The 22,253-nt window shown below is 39.7% G+C and overlaps 1 protein-coding gene across 1 annotated transcript in view; it reads left to right on the forward strand.

Moving 5' to 3' along the window:
* Nucleotides 1–22,253, forward strand: part of LOC145978140 (cubilin-like) — a 416,836-nt gene that overhangs the window by 348,054 nt on the left and 46,529 nt on the right. Inside the window, exons 61-63 of the mRNA XM_083110579.1 lie at nucleotides 3,728–3,936; nucleotides 6,960–7,043; nucleotides 10,418–10,568. Coding sequence (XP_082966705.1) covers nucleotides 3,728–3,936; nucleotides 6,960–7,043; nucleotides 10,418–10,568 — 444 coding nt within the window. The remainder of the gene's footprint in view (nucleotides 1–3,727; nucleotides 3,937–6,959; nucleotides 7,044–10,417; nucleotides 10,569–22,253) is intronic.

Raw genomic sequence — 22,253 nt, forward strand, 5'->3', positions numbered from 1 at the left:
TACAGGACCAGGCAGAAGACACATTCTCGGGTTCCTTATTTTTTGACTGAACATGCTTTTCACTATGTTCAGTTTCAGTAATATCCACCTGTGATGATGACGACAAACGTATGGCGAATTTATCCATAGCGACTAGCAAAACTACTGTTCGAATTCGAAAGTATATAAAGAAGCAATACTCAATATTGTGTTTCAGCTTTCCACACGCATCCCGTGCCATGTTTGAAAATTACGAAAATTTTTGCCCAGCAAAGAGCTTTTGCTCCACGCATCCGGTCAGTAGACCCTCTTCTTTGTACTAACTATTAACACGGTAACACCCCTTTTTTCTGAAAATGAGAACATCCCAGTCTACAATCTAAGCTCCCGCGTCCTTCCAAGCCATTGTCTCTTGGAGAACAAACAAAACTATAACAATCCAGATTACATGAAAACAACTTCACTGAAATCGTAAACCACGCAGCTCTTATCTGATTGAAACAAACAAAAGAAGAAAAAATCAACTATTGAGGTAGTCGGTCACAATCGGCTTCCTTGTGTTTCGGTTTATTCTTTATTAGTGCTCAATATCGGCAAGTAGTTATTTTAAAACAATTTTTGACGAATGGAGTGGGCGTATTGTAGTGTGTCACTTGTAAGGAAACATCAAAGCAAGCGGAAAAGACGGAATTCTATTCACAATACAATATACTTCCATTGTTATTGTGGGGACTGCCTTTGACTTGGCCAGAGACAGGCAAGGAAGGGGGAAATGTGTTGCTTGGTTGCCTTTGCACAAACACTTTTGAAACAATTATGTTTTAGAGGTTAGAAATTTTAACTTCCATCTCAATGTTTTAATTGCTTATTATTTTTTGATAATGGCAAGTGAGAAATATTTATTTTATTTTGTTTTTATCAAACTAAAAATCTTGTGGGTGCGACGCACCCACAAGATTATTTATGTGGGTGCTCGAGCCCCGGAGCACCCACGTAGTCGGCGCGCATGCATTGCAGTGTGTGTATTGTGTTTTCAATTATTTTTTTTGTAAAGGAAGATAGGGTTTAAAGATCATGCCTTTCCATGTCGAAAATATATCATAGAAAGATGGCTATTTATCAGGGAGAATTGAAGTTAGTTCTGCTTTCCTAGGAAAGGACTGGCCTTGTGTGGGAAGTGAAATTTTGGCATGGTAAGGTAAAAGTAAAGTTCCCCGTGCACAGTGCCATGAAGGCACATTTAGGGGATGTGGGGGATAGGGCCCTACACATTCTCAATCTCAGCCATTTTCTGGAGGTGATGTGATCAGCACCATGCTCTGACTGCCTTTATGTCCCAGGTTTGCCCACAGGTACCCATTTATTTGAGGATTGGAGAGCCCCAGGCCCACTTTCTACTGGGACAAGGCTAGAAAGATTCCGACCGTAGATTACCCACCCTGGGAACCGAACCGTGAATGGCAATCAGATGCCCTACCGACTACCGACTAGACGACGGTTGCTTCCCTTGAAAAAGAGAGGGGAAGAAAGCTTTGTTTTTCCCTGAGAACCCAATTTATTTCCATATCTAAAATACAATACTAACTTCAACTCTCTCTGATAAATATGTTGTAGTTATCCTCTTACGATTTGTGTGTGTGTGTGTGTGTGTGTTGTCAAAGTTTAAAAGACATGCAATTTAAAACCTCCCATATTGAGAAGGTTGACTGCAAAAATGGCTCTCTGCCCTCTGTAGTGGAGTGGTCAAAATAACATGCTACAAAGCCAAAGGTCAAAATAACATGCTACAAAGCCAAAGGTCCATCTTCAAACCCTGGTTAAGATATGGATGTTTGAGTGGAGGAGCTGTTGATTTGGAGGTTGAGGTTGGTAGGTATGGTTATTCACATTGGAGGAGTGTAAGTCTGGCCTAAGGTGAAGGATAAAGCTACCTGCTGGAGTGTGAATCAGTAGAGTGGTAAAGCTGATGAGAATTGGACAATTCTTACACTGTTTGTTGCATTTGAGGATGGGAGGATGTGAGGAATGGGCATATTTCGGAACAAGATATTTCAATGGTTTGGAAACAATAGAAAAATTAGGGATGGGCCGATATGAAATTTTGGCCAATACCGATAAAGTACCGATATAAAATTTACCGATACTGATAACCATGGTCCTTGAAGAACCTGATATACTCATTGATCTCCTTAATAAATGTGTGTTTTGAGGTGACTACAGTGCAAAAGAATTTGAATATTTAGACATTTACTTTTTTAGAAAGTAGGGTATGGAGATTATCCATAAAAATTACAACAAAATGACAGGATGTTGCACTAAATTATAAGATATTTATCAATATGTCGGATCGGTAAAATAATCGGTAATTTTACTGATACACTAATGTGCCTATGTCGGCAGATACTGATAGATTACCAATTAATCTGTCCCATCCCTAAGAAAAATAATCTACAGAGCATTCCGTGACATTCAGCAACGGGCCGCTTGCCGCCGAGTCTCGTAGCAAATGTCACGAAATGCTCTGTATATTGTAGAAATTTTAGTGAAATATGCAGACTGCCAGGACTTGGATTGGGCATAGGCTTGATTCACACCTAACACTCAGCTCATAGTCAGGTGTATCCACACTAGCACTCAAATTTTGTGCCAGTCAAGGTACAAACATCGCCAGTGTTAGATGCTTGACAGTGTGTGCCAATTTTCCTGGTAAAAAGCACCTGCTGATTGTGCTGACCACAATGTTCAAGAGTTTTTAGTTCAAACGATGGACTTGGCTGTTAAAGCACTAACATTAGAAGAAAATTACAAAAGACAAATAGAATTACAAAAACGGAAATGGCTTTGAGTTCATGCAATTAGTGCAAGCTGCAAGACAGAAGACGAGAGATTTACAGTAGAACTCCAATTTTATGTTCTCCCATTTGGTGGCGCTGGAGTGTTTCCTGGCTTGCATCTTCTGCTGTGCTTTCTGCTTTCCATTGTCGGGTGGCATTGCCAGCTGGTGGTGGTTGGGAGGCTGGGCTGTCTGCTGCATTGTGTTGCTTGGTGTGGTGCAGTTCCTGTTCTTGGCATGGGTGGAGAAAGATGCAGTGCCCCTGCTCGATCGCCTTCCACCCACACAAGGAACAAGAACTACACCACACCGAGCAACACAATGCAGCAAACAGTCCAGCTCCCCAACCACCACCTGGTAACGCCATCCGACAATGGAAAGCAGAAAGCATAGCAGAAGATGCAAACCAGGAAACACACACCAGCACCACCAAACGGGAGAAAATGCAACTACTGCTGGCCGGGAACCAACAAAGAAGTGACATGCTACCACCTCCGCTCCAGACACTGTACCCTTTGTGAATGAAGGCAGTGAGCCTTAGAAATTGATAGGAAATACCTATCCAATTGTGCAACGCGGAAACTCGAAATTTCACACAGGAAATACTTAAACTGCGTTTACCACATCCATCAAGAAAACTACTTTTGCTTTCAAAAATTATCACAAATGCGCAGATAATGTATAAAACAACGAATAATATAATTCAGGATTTTCATAGTAGTACAACTGAATAAGGTTCACTCTGCTCACACTCTGGTCAAATATTTTCAATTGATCATGACAAGACCATGAACAAAGTGAACCCTGACCTGAGCGTTACTTGAGCACTAATGTGAATCAAGCCATCTACCTAGCCAACCCTGGTTTCACCTCCTGTTTTTACCTGCATTGAATTGTCTATGTATATTTCTCTAGCTCAGTGTGGATCTCCTGGGTTGACCGCAAATCGAACTATGAAGGCACTAACATCACCTAACTATCCAGACAACTATCCCACCACTATAAGATGTACCTGGACTATAAGTTCAATGTCTTATGTGCGAATAAGGATTCACTTTGCTGAGATGAATATTCCAGACAGTGCTAACTGTGCAACAGACCATCTGGTGCTTTCTGAAACAAGGGTATTTATAATATTAGAAATATAGATGAATTACATCATTTTCCAGATTATATATATGCATTTACATGAATTAACATTCAGGATTATTCAAACAGGATAGTGCTAAAAGAAAGGCCTGTATTGATATTGGTAAAAACAGTAACCTGCCTCTTACAGAAGGAAATGAAGAAGAAATACCTTATGTTTTTGTCTGTGCGTGTATGTGTATGTAACCATTGCTAAGCACAGGCCATAAAAATAGGCGGCTGGGTAGAATTGCGCTAGTGTCACATATGGAAAAGCAAAGCGAGAGTGGGACAAAAGTTGCTGGTTCCCGCGGACTGTGTGGCAATGTCAACTGGTCTGCATTGCCTACTTCGAACGTCATACCGACCTCTCTATGGGGCACTTTTGAGTCATCTCTGACCTTTCAAGCAAATACTGTCAGTTTGTATCGCGTGGATTACAAGGACCAACTCTACAACGAGATCTTTCATTGTCTTAAACCTCCGAACACACGGGGTTATGCCCCGACGTGGCAACAGCACGAACTTTTGCCACCTGCCTAATTTCATGGCTACGATGGCAAATATGAAAGCAGGAGAAGGGCCTTATACATGATGGAATTGAGCAAAGGCTGCTGTGGCAGTGCAGTGACACTTTCAGACCAAAACGGGAACTGAATTGGGAATTGGTTTAAGTGGTTCAGATCCATGCATGGATCTTTATGTTTTGGAATTTAATATCCAAGAACTCATATTTGGGGCATGTGCGACTTACTCACGTTATGTATATTAGAAGTACAATATAAAAAAATATATATATACTATGAAATACTTCGTTTCGTGAGTATCTGTTTTGCGAAAAAACAACATTTCGGGATCCTACTGTTCCCTTCTTCAGATTTTCAACCGATGAGCAGGAACGTATATAAAGAGGCATTCATTTGTAAGGATAGGAGCAATACGTTACACAGAGATGATGGGAATGTCGATGAATTGTGGATTAGAATGTTTAAGAGATGGGATATAAGTAAGGAAAAGATTGGTTTCCAAGTCACTCCGGCCGTGATCGACGTGGCTCTCGAGGTTAAAGATTTCGAAATAGATATGATGTAGTATGATTGACGGGAGGGGGAGGGAAAAGTGGGAGAGGGAAAGATCCAAGCAACTTCTGGCATTCCACGAGAAGCCATATTAGTTCGATGAATACTCCGTAACAGAGAGCATGGCAGTGTGAAGGGATTTTTAACATGTTTTTTTTTTTAAAGTTTTTTAGGGCCGTTTCAGATTTGGAGTTTTTAAAGTTAGGATTTGAACATGAATGTTTTACGTGTATGGAGTAAACTTTTCATCCTTTTTAACCAGTTTTACCTGTCACCTCAATCCTTGCCTTAATTGGTGCGACTATGTTGTGATCGTACTGGCCTAGACGAAAACCTGAAGAAGGGAACAGTAGGATCCCGAAACAGCGTTTTTTCGCAAAACAGATACTCATGAAACGTAAGTATTTCATAGTATATATATATATATATATAAATCAAATAAGGTAAAAGGAAACACTCACCGGACAGTAGGAAAATTCAAAATTTTCGCTAATTTATAGCATCATCGGTGTGAGAAGAAACAGAAGACGGAACCGGGCCCGGTTCCGTCTTCTGTTTCTTCTCACACCGATGATGCTATAAATTAGCGAAAATTTTGAATTTTCCTACTGTCCGGTGAGTGTTTCCTTTTACCTTATTTGATTTTTACTTAGCCCTTTTGGCCCTCCTTGCTTTTATCCATTATATATATATATATATATATTATATTGTACTTCTGATATTAATATCCAAGAATATTGTGAAAATGCATGTAGGTAGTACTGAACTACTGCCTTGACATATGCTATTAGACCAACAGTGTCCACATCAAATACTTGTAATGTGCAAGTGAGGCAACTTTCAAACCAAAGCGATGAGTGACATGCAAAACACATGTCACTTTGGAATGAGTCAATTAACATCCATGTTTCACTGTGACATGACAGGCTGCACAAACACGTGTTGCTTGCCATTTTGGTATGAAGTCTCCTATAAAAGCTTCCTGGGCAACACACCATATTTGTGGAAGAAAACTTCTTCCTAAAACTTGTTAGTTCATATCAAATGGTTGTGGTATATCTTAGGATACTTAAAATATGCACTATACACTTTTGACATGAGTGCAGCCCATTATCTCAAACTAACACATGTTTTAGACATTATAAATTGAGTAAAAAAATCATTGTTTGTATTATTTTTTATTTTTTTTAGATGGCAGCACAATATCAGTATTTTTGGTTGATTGCAAAAACTGCACATAGCTTGAATATTGATAATTACTTTATACTATATTATGCACTGTAACTAAACCCTAAAGCATCAGGTAAAATACAATATGTGATTGATGTTATAATAATAATAATAATAATAATAATAATAATAATAATAGCAAACACATGTGTTATTTCAAATTTTTCATGTGAACATCTCCACAAATGCATAAAGAAGTTCTGAGGGAATGAACTCTTCAGCAAGGTGCTAGGTACTTGAGCTTGCCTAGATTTAATGGCTAATAATAAGAAGGAACTCCCCAGTCAAATGTTGCCGACCTTGATAGCAGAGTGGTTTCCATGGTGCAACACCAGGGATACCGGGTTCGAATCCTGGCCTGTACATGTGTGGTGTTTGCGAGTGTCCCTTCAGCAATTTCTTCATATCATCACTCATCCTCTATCTTCACGATTAGCCAAAAGTGGCACAAAAGCCAAGTAATATAAACCAAATCAATCATACCCAGTCAAATGTTACTTAAGGTGACCTACTAATGAAATTACTCCTTTATTAGTGTTCTCAGTTTGGTCCCATCTCTTATTGCACTTATTACATAACTATTTTTTGTAGAACATACGTCATTTAGAGTGGGTAGAACTTTTGCAGATGTCAAATATGTATTTTTTTATTTGTACATTGTTTATGTACACTGCTATTGGTATCTTTATTCACACCTTTTTTCATTACAGGCTACAAATATCATTGACGAGGGATTTGGAGAAAATTTTATATATAGTGGCTCTCTCGGAGAAAACTATTATCATCCTTTTTATGTAAGTATAGTAAATGAATTTGGTTTTATTATGTAACATGTATTGCTTATATATTTAAATGAAAATAATGTGTTAATTATAGATGAAAGAGTGTACATATTTCTATCTGATACATTTAATTGAATTGACCAAATTGAAAAAATAAAGTTGAACATTAATAGATGAAAGTCAAAACTTTTCTTTCACGAAAAGACGAATTTAATGAGTTGCTACAGATATCTTTGAACGCTTCACTTGGCCAAGGTCTTGTAAATTATGAAATGTTATGCCATCTTCCTGCTGATGGTAAAGCTGTTTTCATTAGATGTATGTAACCACATATGGTCAGAGAGTACCTTTCCCTCTTACTGCTATCAACCATCATTTCCATCCAAAAAGGACAAATCACCAAGTTCCCATCCAGCTACAGACCCATTAAGGTGGTGTCTGATCTATCGGGGAACTTAGCTAACAGGCACCTTGTCTGGTACCTCGAGAACAAGCACCTCCTCAGTAACTTTCAATGTCAGTTTTATCATCCTGATCCAGTTACCTTGACAAGCCATGTTCATGATGCATATTTTTACCGAGAATATGCTTTTGCCACCTTTATCAATGTTGAGAAGGCTTATGACACTTTTAGGCCTTATAGTACCGGGTGTCCCAGAAGTCTTTCCCTGATTACAAACTTTATTCATATCCGCTTTATGCAATGTAGAGATGTGAAAGTGGTGCCAAAATGTTGGAAAACTAACCAAGTTCATTTGTTGCAGGTTTCAGTAATGTGGCTGTAGTGTAGCAGTGTCAGTGCCAAGGAATCCGGAATTAATGCTCTTGACATCGGGTGGCATCTTTCCATACAATGTTTCTTGGGCTTGACAGGATTTGGGAATGAAGATAAATTCCATTTTTTAAATAACAACTTATTGATGGCAGATATTCTAGACGAAAGAATTCTGTACATTTGAAAGTTCCTCTGCACTGTTATTGGTGACCGGGTCTCGTGATACCAGAGGACATGCTGAGCTTTTTCCTGATTTGTGAACATTTCTGGTTTTCTGGGCACTGACACTGCTACACTATAGCCACGTTACTCAAACCTGCAACAAATGAACTTGGTTAGTTTTCCAACATTTTGGCACCACTTTCACATCTCTACCTTGCATATAGCAGATATGAATAAAGTTTGTAATCAGGGAAAGACTTCTGGGACACCCAGTATAACCTGTCAGCTTCATGACTGGAGCCTATTATATGAATTTGCCTAAATTTTTAGTGCAATTTTTTAACCAATCCTAGTCTTCACATTCAGGTGAGAAATGCACTCTCTGAGATGCACATACAAGAAACTGGATTTCCTCAGGGTTGCATTAAGAGTGCAACACTGTTCTGTGAACAGTGCAATGTCATTGATCCACCCCCATCCCCCCAATGCAGATGATCTTGATGTTTTTTTGTTGTTTTTATTTGTCATTCAAAACACTTCCACTCTATAACCCGTCAACTCCAGGTGATGTTACGCCATCTCTGTTAATGGTTCCTATGCACTTGGTTTTGTTGTTGATCCATGAAAACCAACTGTTTTCACTTCTGGGGCATGCTCGTTTGGCTTATGTGAATGAGGTAAGCTTTCTGGGTTTAATCTTTTGACAGCAAGCTTACATGGAAATTGCACATTCTCGAGCAAAAGTATTCCTATCTGCGAGTTCTCAGTTTACTCCAATTTTATCCCACCATGCTCTCACTTTACTCCATGTGTTATTCCACCTAACAGTTGGGCTGAAAAGTTCGTAGGCTAACATAGTAAAAAATATTTTTTTTGACAAAATTCGATTTTATTATTCAATATAGTTGCCTTCGAGGACGATACAACGATTATAGGGGTCATACAATTTTTCGATGCCATTTTTATAGTACAATTTCTCTTTAGCCTCAAAATAGGCCTCAGTTTCGGCGATTACCTCTTCATCAGTGCTAAATTTCTTTCCAGCGAGCATTCTTTTAAGGTCTGCAAACAGGAAAAAGTCACTGGGGGCCAGATCTGGAGAATATGGTGGATGGGGAAGCAATTTTATTACGGTTGAATATCGCTAAACATTGCTCCGAATCATCAAAACGTTGTTGCTTTTGATCGATTGTGAGCACGCGCGGCACCCATTTTGCACACAGCTTTCGCATGTTCAAATATTCATGCACAGTATGTCCAACACGTTCCTTTGATGTTTTTAAAGTCTCAGCTATCTCGATCAACTTCACTTTACGATCATTTAAAATTATTTTGTGAACTTTTTTGATGTTTTCGTCGGTAAGAACCTCTTTGGGGCGTCCACTGCGTGCATCGTCTTCGATGCTCATTTCGCCTCGTTTAAATTTAGCAAACCACTTCTCAACGGTTGATTTTCCTGGTGCAGAGTCCGAATAATGTTTATCAAGCCAAGCCTTGGCTTCAACAGTATTTTTTTTCGCCAAAAAGCAATGCTTTATTAACACTCGAAATTCTTTTTTATCCATTTTTTCACAATAACAAAAGCTGCTTCACTCACAATGCTATATCTCACAAACTAATTATCCGGCAGCTGTGAAATTTATACACGTATCTTTTGAAAGTTAGTACTAAGTAAAAATCACATGGATTTAATTCTAGTAACGCCATCTATGAGTCAGCCTACGAACTTTTCAGCCCAACTGTTAGTTCTCAATGTACTCATTGTCCCACTGAACTTGTGGTCCTTACCACTGTTTTCTCCTACAATTGTATGAGGGGCATTGAGTAAAGATTTCCCCTGACCCACTTCTTATAGGCTGGGAGACACACAAGTTTGCACACTTATTAGTCCTTCTCTATCTACAGTGGGAATCCTACCTGAGAAAGCTGTACAAATATTTGATAAAACTGGTATTATCATTCATCAGTAGAATTATCAATGTTGGTTCAATGTTCTATCAGTTTAGTTCTAAGAGAGATTTCATACCATAGCAACAAGCGACACATGTCACTTAGAAGCGAACACTTAGTAATCAATGTTTCCTTTCAAACTGAAGAAACATGGTAAGCTGCACGTGTTGCTTGTCGCTCGGACTGGGCCGTTTTGTCACTACCGTGCATCATGTTGCCTCGTGCTGTTGTTCGCACATGCACGGTGAATTTTTTCTTTAGACTGAATGTCATGTCACTTGCAGCTTGTCGCTTCGTTGTGAAATCTCCCTAATTGGAATTTTTATCATCATGTTTGTACTGCTTTTTTTTAAAAAAAAAAAAAAAAAAAAAAATTAAGGTGACTTCTACTTGTCCGAAAAGGAATTTTAGACCTATATTGCATTTGATCAATTTATATGCCTCACTTTTTAATTAAATACAGAATGGAAGAAATAACATAATTTTTATATTTCAAAAGGTTGGTCGATACCCTACACATACAGCAACATATTGTGGAAGTGGACATCCTGGTGATTATATATCAGGTTTAAGAACAAGTGTTCAAGTGAGATTAGTTGGTTCCTCTGATAAACCTGGGAAGAAATTCAAGTTGGAATATAATTATGCAGGTCTGTATCTTTAGTAGGTTTTAACTCCATTATATGTGCTTTAAGATATTTACAGAAATGCAATAACAAAGAATAATTATGAGAGTGCTTGTAGAAAGTATTGTATACAACATAAGGTATTTCAGATCTCGGAATGCAATCATATATTCTTGGTGAAGTGGCCAATGTGGATTTAAGAGAAAGGAAATACTTAAGAGGATTATTGAATAGTGGCCAAGGCTCGAGGTAGAGTCTGACATACTCATTCACATGTAATGGTGAACCAAAAAGAAAACTGCCTGAGTATTGTTTATTGTAGACCAGGACTCTGTGTCCAGAGTAAACAATTGAAAAGAATCAACTATAATATTATATTTAAAGCAGGGCTAATCTATTGGAACTTATGCCGTTACCCATATCAACACCATTGAGAATTATAATAATTAAAAGTTGTTAAAACAAATTGGTTAATATTAATGTGAAAGTATTCCACTCCAATTATATGTATCAATTTATCAAGCATTTTGCTATAATACAGGGTTCACATAAAGTCTGGTAACACTTTCAAAAATTTATTGTAAAGAAACTATTAGCATTACTAAGTGACACAGTACATTAGTTGAACGAGTAAAGTTGTAGGTTTCTTGTATTGCAGGTGTTCCCTTTAGTTGCATTTCTCGCTGCTAGATGGTGGCAAATTCAGGACGGTGCTTTCTGAAGCTGAAAAATATTTTGTGTACTATGTGTTGATAAATCAAAAAGTGCTACAGATGTCCAATGGAAATTTAGGAGCAGATACAGGAAAGAAGCACCAAGCAGGAAAGCAATCTAATGTTGTTTCATCACTGAAAATCAACAAATCCACAAATTCATCTTCTCTCTGCTGCAATTCACAGTAAAACTGTTATTGCCTTTCTTTGTCTTGGTGATGTAACTTTTGCACTAACTGTAGCTGCTATGGTTTCATACACAATATTTTACGCAAAACACTCCACACAGTCAGTGGTGGCATAACCATCCCACGTGAAGATCTGTGTGTAGATTTCTTCGGGCTCCTTGTGAATGCTTCCCTCACTTGTCACCTTCACTCATGACTGGCTCCTTTCCTTTGCATGCAGGCACCCAGTTGTAACAATTTTCTGATGCCAATCCTGCTTGGTGCTTCTTTCCTGTATCTGCTCCTAAATTTCCATTTGATATCTATCGCACTTTTTTTTTTTCAAAATGTGGCACACATTTTTTTTTCAGCTCCAGAAAGCACCATCTTGAATTGGCCACCATCTAGCGGAGAGAAATACAACTAAACAGAACACCTACTAAAAAAAACCAAAAAAAACAACGTCTTGTAATGCTAATACTTTATTTGCAATAAATTTTTGAAAGTGTTACTGAACTTTGTGTACACCCCTGTATATTCAAGAACTTTGTGTACACCCCTGTATATTCAAAAATTACATCAGAATTTGAAATGCATGTCATGTAATCACAAAATCCAGTTTTTTACACAAAACTGGTGCAAAATATTGCATAGTTTTCAGGATTTATTTATCTATTCATCCTCAACAAAGACAAGTCTCCAATTACAGAAGGTAGTTTCTGTGATACTTAGATTTAATTTATAACATGGATCCATATATGCACCTAACACACACTCTCCCTCACCAACTTTCCCTCCTGACTCCTTTACACACACACATTCACATACCTGTATAATGCATAGCATATGTACACATATCTTGCTGACAGAACAAGTTTACTACTTAACTGTAACAACAAAAGAATTCAGGTATTTGCTAGGGCTGAACAGATACCAATACTGATGTATCAGTATCAACCTATACCAATGATCTTGACGGGTAGGAGAGCGGCCAAAAAAAACCCTAATTTCTCAAGATTTGTCCCTTGGGACTTTCCACGTGAAATCAGCCAATGAAGAGCCACTTTTCAACCTCACATGTTTTGATTTATTTGAAATTTGACATACTGGAAGGCCCACCTGAGGAAATATCTTTTGTATTTCCGAAATTACAGTGGTGCAAAATCTGCGATTTTAACCATTGTTTTTCAACATCTTGTTAACTATAAATTGTAATATTTTGGCAATCAGGGCACCTGTACAAGTGATTTAGATGGCGTTGCGAAGGTCTTGAAGGGCTCTTTCACTCAAAATATTAGATGCTTGTATCAGGATAAATAAACGATAGTGGTGTTGAGAAAACTTTGGTAGTCATTTTCTCAAAAATGGGTCTTAATTTTTAAAAAAAAATTATATGTCATACATACACTACTACTCAATAACTGTACACACCCCCTCCATGTAGGTCTGCCTTGATGGGGCGAGGGGGCTTAGTAGGGAGGCCATTATCATCATCTCATCATTTCATACATCCTTCATATCCATAACTCACATTTTCACCATTCCATAATGCCATTCATCTCCATCCCGTTGACCTCCCTATAATTAAGGGTCCTGCTAGAGGAGAAAACCTCGAAAAAAACATATCCCAAGGTGTTAGTTGCACGTGCCAATGGGACAGCATTGGAGTTGCAGTCACGAACGTGGCCACAGGGATTTAGGCTTGGTCCTTGCGTAGCCTTCATTTTTGAGGGGTTAGGCCTTCCTTGGCATAGAGGGCATGTTGAGGTGAAAATTTATGGACCCTCATAATAAAACCTTACTGTTTATGGGAACAAAATCCCCTTTTAATGGGGAGGGGGGGGGCAAAACATCAGAGACCCTTGAGTCCGACGAGTTTTTTGGGAAGACAAGTAACATCACGTCAATGCCACATTATCTTGTAATTAGCATTGTGGAAAGGACAGAGAGTAATGATGAGTCTACTATCAAAAAGAAGAATGGAGCTAAAACATTAAAGGACCTATCACCATTCCTTATAAAAAAGCAAGTAGACTATGCCGCTGGAAGTGATGTCCCTGACATCAAAAAACTGCGCAACGGAGACTGTCTTATAAAAGAAGCACAAGCCCAGATCGTCAGACTAACAACCTTCTTAAGCTGAAGACCTTTGGCGACTTTCCTGTTCAGGTTGAACCTCACCATCACCTGAACAGTTGTAAAGGTGTTATACGCCACTGGGATCTCTTGAACTGCACAGAAGAAGAAATCCTTGAAGAACTCTTTGATCAACATGTGACAGCAGTGCAGCGAATCAAGACCAAAAAATCCGGAGAACTTGTACCGACTGCTTAGCTTATTCTCACCTTTAACACGACCACTCTCCCGGATGAGGTACAGGCGGGTTATTACAACCTCAAAGTCCGGGCGTACATCCCAAAACTGATGCAGTGTTTCAAATGCCAGCACTTTGGGCACACTCAGCCTTCTTGCAAGGCCACTATTGCCATTTGTGGCAAATGCAGTGAGCCCAATCATTGGACAGAGCGTTGCTCATCTGGTCCCACATGCGAAAACTGCAAAGGCAAGCACCCAGTCTTGCATCATGACTGCCCCACTTTCCAAGAGAAAAAAAGATCCGAGAGTTGGTCATGACAAAGAAAATCTCTGCCGGTGAAGCAAAATGACGTATCCGTGAAAGTGTATGCACTACTTTACCTGTGCCATTCGTTACAGCTGCTACTAATGCTTTTGTCCGTTGCAGTATTGGCGTTCAAACCAGTGACGTGTCCACCCAGACAACATCGCTTCCCGGAGTAGCTCGCCCCGCTCCGAGGAAACCAGCAACCACTACTCGCTCCGCAGAGAAGAAATTCAAGCAGGTTCATAACAAAGAATATTTTCTGGAGTCCACTAGCTCTCTAGTCAGGGTGACAGCCACCACCCTGAAGCTTAAAGTGCAGCTAAAAACTGCCACCAACCCTCTTCCCCATTCCCTTTGCCCTCTGTGTCCTTACCCGAGGACATGATAGAGTACGATGCCGCGGATGAGGAATTTACAAAGGTAACAGGGATATCGAATAGAGTATGCCTTAGAAGGTCACACTAAACCTTACATCATGGCCTCCTGTCTCCAATGGAACCTTAACAGTTTCTGTGTGCATCTAGAGGAACTGCAAATTTTAATATCCGAATTTACCCTGCCATCATATGTCTCATTTTCGCTCAAATGAATCGGTGATTATCAACAGACAAGCTTTGTGAGGGTCATCGTGCTCACGGTGGTGTCCCAATCGGTGTTCGAGGTTCCATCCACTTAATGCCAATCTTTCTCACCCCCCCCCCCCCCTTTCCAAGCTGTCACCATGCGGGTCCATCTACCACAGCCAATATCTGTGTGCTGTGTATACATCACAAGGGAGGAGCGATTCTCTCTTGAGAACCTCCTTTCTGTTTTCGAACAACTTCCTTCTCCTGTAGTACTTTTGGGCGATTTTAATTTTTACTATCGTTTGTGGGTCTCCATAGCCCAGGGGCCAAATTGTAGATCAATTACGTGAGGCGTCACGTTTAACATTGCTGAATGATGGGACTCCCACATATTTCAGTCCAACCTCAGGCACATACTCTGCATTGGACTTGTCCTTCTGCAGTCCCAGCTTTGCTCCTACCACCTCTTGGAGCGTTCACACTGATCTCTGTGGGAGTGATAACTTCCCACTCGTTCTTACTTTTGAACATCTTCAGCACTCAAGTGAACAACACCCTTACTGGCATCTCAGTTGGGCTGAATGGGGTGTGTTTGAGCATGCAGTGGACCTTGAAGTCGATCTTGCCTCGACTTTGGCAGCAATCGACGCCTTAGATATCTTTGTGTCACGAGTCCATGATGCTGCACGCACCTTCATTCCACATCCCAGTGGACCTGCGAGGCAACGCCCAGTCCCGTGGTGGACTGCGGATATCAGTGCAGCCATCAAGGACTGCAATCGTGCCTTGGATCGATTCAATAGGAACCACACTGCCGCAAACCTTGAGCAGTTCCGCATCATGCTTGCCCGTGCCCTTTGGCTCATTCGAGCCAGAAAGAAGGCATGCTGGGTCCAATTCGTGTCTTCTCTGACGAAGCAGACTTAGTTGAAAGCCGTTTGGATCAAAGTATGTCCCATCCAAGGGGGTGCATCTACTCCTCTCAGTGCTCTGGAGCATGATGGGACATTGTACACTGATTCCGGAGACATAGCAAATATCTTGGCCACGAAGTTTTCTGATGCGTCTAACTCGGAAAATTATGAACCATGTTTCCGCCGTGAGAAGGACCGTCAGGAACGACGCCCTCTAATTTTTCGAAGTCATAACACCGAGCCTTACAACTCTCCATTCACTGAACGGGAGTTCGATCAGGCGCTTCGAGATTCTAAGAATACAGCTCCTGGAGTGGACAAGATCCACTATGAGATGCTTTGTCATCTGCCCATTGGAGCTAAAAATTTCCTTCTGGAGGTATTCAACAGACTTTGGTTGGTTGACTCTTTCCCCACCTCCTGGAAAGAAGCTATTATTGTTCCCATCCTGAAACCAGGTAAAGAACGCACCACAGCCTCAAGTTACAGGGCAATTGCCTTAACTAGCTGTGTGTGCAAGTTGATGGAGCACATGATCAACAAGCATCTCGCCTGGTTTCTGAAGGAAAACTCTTTGATAAGTAATTTTCAATGTGGTTTTCATTCCAACCGTTCCACACTGGACCATCTGGTTCAGCTGGAAACACATTCAGGATACATTCCTCAACAAGGAACATTTAGTTGCAGTTTTCTTTGACCCCCAAAAGGCATATGATACAACGTGGCGCTTTGGTATCATCAAGCAGCTCTATTCTTATGGCATCCATGGCCATATGGCATACTTTATTCAGAACATTTTCTCAGATTGTTCTTTCCGTGTACGTGTTGGGAACTCCTTTTTCGATCTTCATGAACAAGAGAACGATGTTCCGCAGGGCAGCGTACTTAGTGTGACTCTGTTTCCATAGCAGTGAACAGTGTTATGGCAAACATTGTTGTTGTTGCCCCTGTACATGGTCTCCTCTATATAGATGACCTCACAATCTTTTGTCACTCACGGAATGTTGCGTCCAACTGGCGGTAAACCGTTTGGTTGAGTGGTCCTCCCAAACAAGGTTTCACCTTCTCATCCGAGAAATCTGTGTGTGTCCACTTTTGTCGTCAATTGTACATGTCATTTTGATCCTGACCTGTACATGGGGAAATCTCCCCGGCACTTCGTGAATGAGGTCCGCTTCCTGGTCCTCATATTCGACAAGAAATTAACATGGCTACCTCACCTTTGCCAGTTAAAGTTCTCTTGTCTCCAAGTTCTCAATCGTTTACATGTTTTATCTCATACTTCTTGGGGTGCTGATAGAATGGTACTGCTCTGCCTGTACCATTCACTTATCAGGTCGAAGCTGGATTATGGATGTGTTGTGTATTTGTCTGCCTGTTCATCAAGGCTTTGCATCCTAGGCACCATCTACCATGCTGGTATTCGTGTGTGTTCTGGTGCTTTCCATAGCAGTCCGGTTGCCAGTTTATATGTAGAAGCATCTGAGCCGTTGCTGTCTTTGCGAAGAAAGGGACTCGTAGTGAACTACTTCCTCCATCTTCGCTCAATGCCCTTGCATCCATCACATCACACAGTCTCAGATGAGCATAGGCTGGCAAGCTACCGGCTCCACCCTAGTGGCACTAGACCATTTGGTGTTTGTGCAGACGAGATCCTGTCAGCATTAGGTGTTGACAGTGATCTTCCTGGCGTCTCTCCACTAATTCCGCCTCTCCCGACCTGGGAGCTCCCTGCACCTTCTATCGATTTTTCTCTGACTGCCCTTCTAAAGACAGAAACATCAACAGTTGTATACCAGCAATGGTTTTTAGAACTTCGTGCGAAGTGCACCCCAATTTTAATGTGTTTTATACGGATGGGTCCAAGACAGTCGAATCAGTTGGTTGCACCTTCGTCCTAGACTCTCAAAGTTCCAGTTACTCTCTACATCCTGCCTGTTCCATCTATACGGCAGAGTTATACGCCATTCTAAAGGCAGACTTTGCAGGCATCAATGGTCTGAAGAAAGTCCCTGTATGCAGCGATTCGACCAGCATGTTGCAGACTCTGGATTCGCCGTATTCCCGGCATCCGTAACGCAAAGCATAATCAGATGCCTTGTGTCCTTATCTGCCAGTGCTGATGTACACTTCTGTTGGATCCCTAGCCACGTGGGCATTCAGTTGAATGAAGCAGCTGCTGTCGCCAAGTCTGCTGATGCAGATGGCGATGTTCTCGTCCACCTTTTGCCAGCTAGCGACCTGCAGAATGTGTTCCATTGTTCCGTTCTTGACACTTGGCAGGCCGACTGGGATACCAAAACGGGTAACAAGCTTTACGCTATTAGGCCCACCATAGATGCTTGGCGTTCCTCGTCCCGTCCCTCTCGGCGAGAAGAAGTTATTCTTACCTGCCTGCATATAGGACACAGCCGTCTAATGCATGGCCACTTGCTACAAGGACTGGACCCTCCGTTGTGCCATAGTTGTGTTGTTTTAATTGTTCGACACATTCTTCTTGAATGTGCTGATTTGAACAACCTCAGACAAAGTTTTAACCTTCCAAAGGAATTGTCATCCATGTTGGGTGATGATGTCAGTGTTTTAAGCAACGTTTTTTTGTCCTTTAAGACCCCCTATGAAAGGTAATGAATTTAGGTTGTGTACAATTGTTCATGATAGAAACAGGTTACATTATTTTGCAATGGGACTGGCTTATCAAAGAGCATGAACACTACAGTATTCCAATGCTTTTTCCTCTATTCTCGCACATATTCATTCATAATATACCATCTGTTTTCCTTAATTCAATGTCGGATTGGAAAAGGAAATACTGAAATAGTAAACGCACAAGCACAAGAAAGACACTCAAACTGAGTATGACTCAGTAACTAGCCTTTGTTATTTTAAACTGGAATTAGGGCAAGTATCAGCAGCAGTTCGTATGACTCAGTAACTAGCCTTTGTTATTTTAAACTGGAATTAGGGCAAGTATCAGTAGCAGTTAGTATGACTCAGTAACTAGCCTTTGTTATTTTAAACTGGAATTAGGGCAAGTATCAGTAGCAGTTAGTATGACTCAGTAACTAGCCTTTGTTATTTTAAACTGGAATTAGGGCAAGTATCAGCAGCAGTTTGTATGACTCAGTAACTAGCCTTTGTTGTTTTAAACTGGAATTAGGGCAAGTATCAGTAGCAGTTTGTATGACTCAGTAACTAGCCTTTGTTATTTTAAACTGGAATTAGGGCAAGTATCAGTAGCAGTTTGTATGAATCAGTAACTAGCCTTTGTTATTTTAAACTGGAATTAGGGCAAGTATTAGTAGCAGTTGGTATGAATCAGTAACTATCCTTTGTTATTTTAAACTGGAATTTGGGCAAGTATCAGCAGCAGTTCGTATGACTCAGTAACTATTCTTTGTTATTTTAAACTGGAATTAGGGCAAGTATCAGTAGCAGTTAGTATGACTCATTAACTAGCCTTTGTTATTTTAAACTGGAATTAGGGCAAGTATCAGTAACTAGCCTTTGTTATTTTAAACTGGAATTAGGGCAAGTATCAGTAACAGTTAGTATGACTCGTAACTAGCCTTTGTTATTTTAAACTGGAATTAGGGCAAGTATCAGTAGCAGTTAGTATGACAGTAACTAGCCTTTGTTATTTTAAACTGGAATTAGGGCAAGTATCAGTAGCAGTAACTATGACTCGTAACTAGCCTTTGTTATTTTAAACTGGAATTAGGGCAAGTATCAGTAGCAGTTAGTATGACTCAGTAACTAGCCTTTGTTATTTTAAACTGGAATTAGGGCAAGTATCAGTAGCAGTTAGTATGACAGTAACTAGCCTTTGTTATTTTAAACTGGAATTAGGGCAAGTATCAGTAGCAGTAACTATGACTCGTAACTAGCCTTTGTTATTTTAAACTGGAATTAGGGCAAGTATCAGTAGCAGTTAGTATAACTCAGTAACTAGCCTTTGTTATTTTAAACTGGAATTAGGGCAAGTATCAGTAGCAGTTAGTATGGCTCATTAACTAGCCTTTGTTATTTTTTTAACTGGAATTAGGGCAAGTATCAGTAACTAGCCTTTGTTATTTTAAACTGGAATTAGGGCAAGTATCAGTAGCAGTTAGTATGACTCGTAACTAGCCTTTGTTATTTTAAACTGGAATTAGGGCAAGTATCAGTAGCAGTTAGTATGACAGTAACTAGCCTTTGTTATTTTAAACTGGAATTAGGGCAAGTATCAGTAGCAGTAACTATGACTCGTAACTAGCCTTTGTTATTTTAAACTGGAATTAGGGCAAGTATCAGTAGCAGTTAGTATGACTCAGTAACTAGCCTTTGTTATTTTAAACTGGAATTAGGGCAAGTATCAGTAGCAGTTAGTATGACAGTAACTAGCCTTTGTTATTTTAAACTGGAATTAGGGCAAGTATCAGTAGCAGTAACTATGACTCGTAACTAGCCTTTGTTATTTTAAACTGGAATTAGGGCAAGTATCAGTAGCAGTTAGTATGACTCAGTAACTAGCCTTTGTTATTTTAAACTGGAATTAGGGCAAGTATCAGTAGCAGTTAGTATGGCTCAGTAACTAGCCTTTGTTATTTTAAACTGGAATTAGGGCAAGTATCTGTAGCAGTTAGTATGACTCAGTAACTAGCCTTTGTTATTTTAAACTGTAATTAGGGCAAGTATCAGTAGCAGTTAGTATGACTCAGTAACTAGCCTTTGTTATTTTAAACTGGAATTAGGGCAAGTATCAGTAGCAGTTAGTATGACTCAGTAACTAGCCTTTGTTATTTTAAACTGGAATTAGGGCAAGTATCAGTAGCAGTTAGTATGAATCAGTAACTAGCCTTTGTTATTTTAAACTGGAATTAGGGCAAGTATCAGTAGCAGTTAGTATGACTCATTAACTAGCCTTTGTTATTTTAAACTGGAATTAGGGCAAGTATCAGCAGCAGTTCGTATGAATCAGTAACTAGCCTTTGTTATTTTAAACTGGATTTAGGGCAAGTATCAGTAGCAGTTAGTATGACTCGTAACTAGCCTTTGTTATTTTAAACTGGAATTAGGGCAAGTATCAGTAGCAGTTAGTATGACTCATAACTAGCCTTTGTTATTTTAAACTGGAATTAGGGCAAGTATCAGTAGCAGTTAGTATGACTCAGTAACTAGCCTTTGTTATTTTAAACTGGAATTAGGGCAAGTATCAGTAGCAGTTAGTATGACTCGTAACTAGCCTTTGTTATTTTAAACTGGAATTAGGTCGAGTATCAGTAGCAGTTAGTATGACTCAGTAACTAGCCTTTGTTATTTTAAACTGGAATTAGGGCAAGTATCAGTAGCAGTTAGTATGACTCAGTAACTAGCCTTTGTTATTTTAAACTGGAATTAGGGCAAGTATCAGTAGCAGTTAGTATGACTCAGTAACTAGCCTTTGTTATTTTAAACTGGAATTAGGGCAAGTATCAGTAGCAGTTAGTATGACTCAGTAACTAGCCTTTGTTATTTTAAACTGGAATTAGGGCAAGTATCAGTAGCAGTTAGTATGACTCATTAACTAGCCTTTGTTATTTTAAACTGGAATTAGGGCAATTATCAGCAGCAGTTAGTATGAATCAGTAAGTAGCCTTTGTTATTTTAAACTGGAATTAGGGCAAGTATCGGTAGCAGTTAGTATGACTCGTAACTAGCCTTTGTTATTTTAAACTGGAATTAGGGCAAATATCAGCATTGGTATTGGCGGCAAATGCTGGCATCAGCTCAGCCCTAGTGTTCATTTCACCTGAATCATACAAATTATGCATTATAAACATTGGTAAAAAATATAATTACAGGAAACCCAATGCAACAGATCCAATCGTCATAAAAATTCGATTATTTAATATTTAAATACCTTTAACATATTCATAAATTTAGCCTGCATCATACCGAAATCCAGTCCACAAATGATTTGATATCTTGTAATATTCAAGAGTCAATTAAACTAGAAAAGTGTCACATGACAGTTTTGCGTACCCTGTGGAAAACCAATATGCTGCGAAAGTATCATCCCATATCGGTATATGCATTCAAAAGTATACTCTCCGATACCGATACCACTGGTATCGACTGATAGCAATACATCAGTGTTGGTATATGCTCAGCCCTAATTTCAAGTTTTCTTCTCCAGTGCTGCTTACATGTGGTAATAATTCATTGGCCCCTGAATGGTTGTTGCCATATAATGGTCATTGCCTATTAGGTTGTAACACAAATATTCAAGTTTGATTAGTTAGTTTCTCTAATAGATCTGGGATGAAATCAAATTTCGAATATTAATTTGCAAGCCAGTGGCTCCATCAAATATTCCTTCAATGAAGCTGATTAAGGTGGCATTATGTACTGCTAATCCTCCTAACATTTAGTGTACTAATGTATTTCCTAAGTAAGGAAAGGCAGATAATAAATTGGCAAATACTGTGCTCCACAAAGAGATATTACTCCTGAAGGTAGAACATATCCTACAGGGTGTCCAGAAAGACCCTTTACATTGAATTTGAATTATGTGGTCATGTACACAGCTTTCCTCCTATGGATCCAAAATGTTGGTAAGGGTTTCTCCATGTCCGTAGCATAGCCTTATGCGCCTCCATGTACGATTGTTCATCCACAACTGAATATCACTGGTGACATTTTGAAACTGAGAAACTGTCTTTCAGCTGCTTGTTGTTGGAGTATCGGTGTTTCCGCACATCTTCT

The sequence above is a fragment of the Lepisma saccharinum genome, chromosome 24 (genome assembly GCF_977018435.1).
Source record: "Lepisma saccharinum chromosome 24, izLepSacc3.1, whole genome shotgun sequence".
Classification (NCBI taxonomy): domain Eukaryota; kingdom Metazoa; phylum Arthropoda; class Insecta; order Zygentoma; family Lepismatidae; genus Lepisma; species Lepisma saccharinum.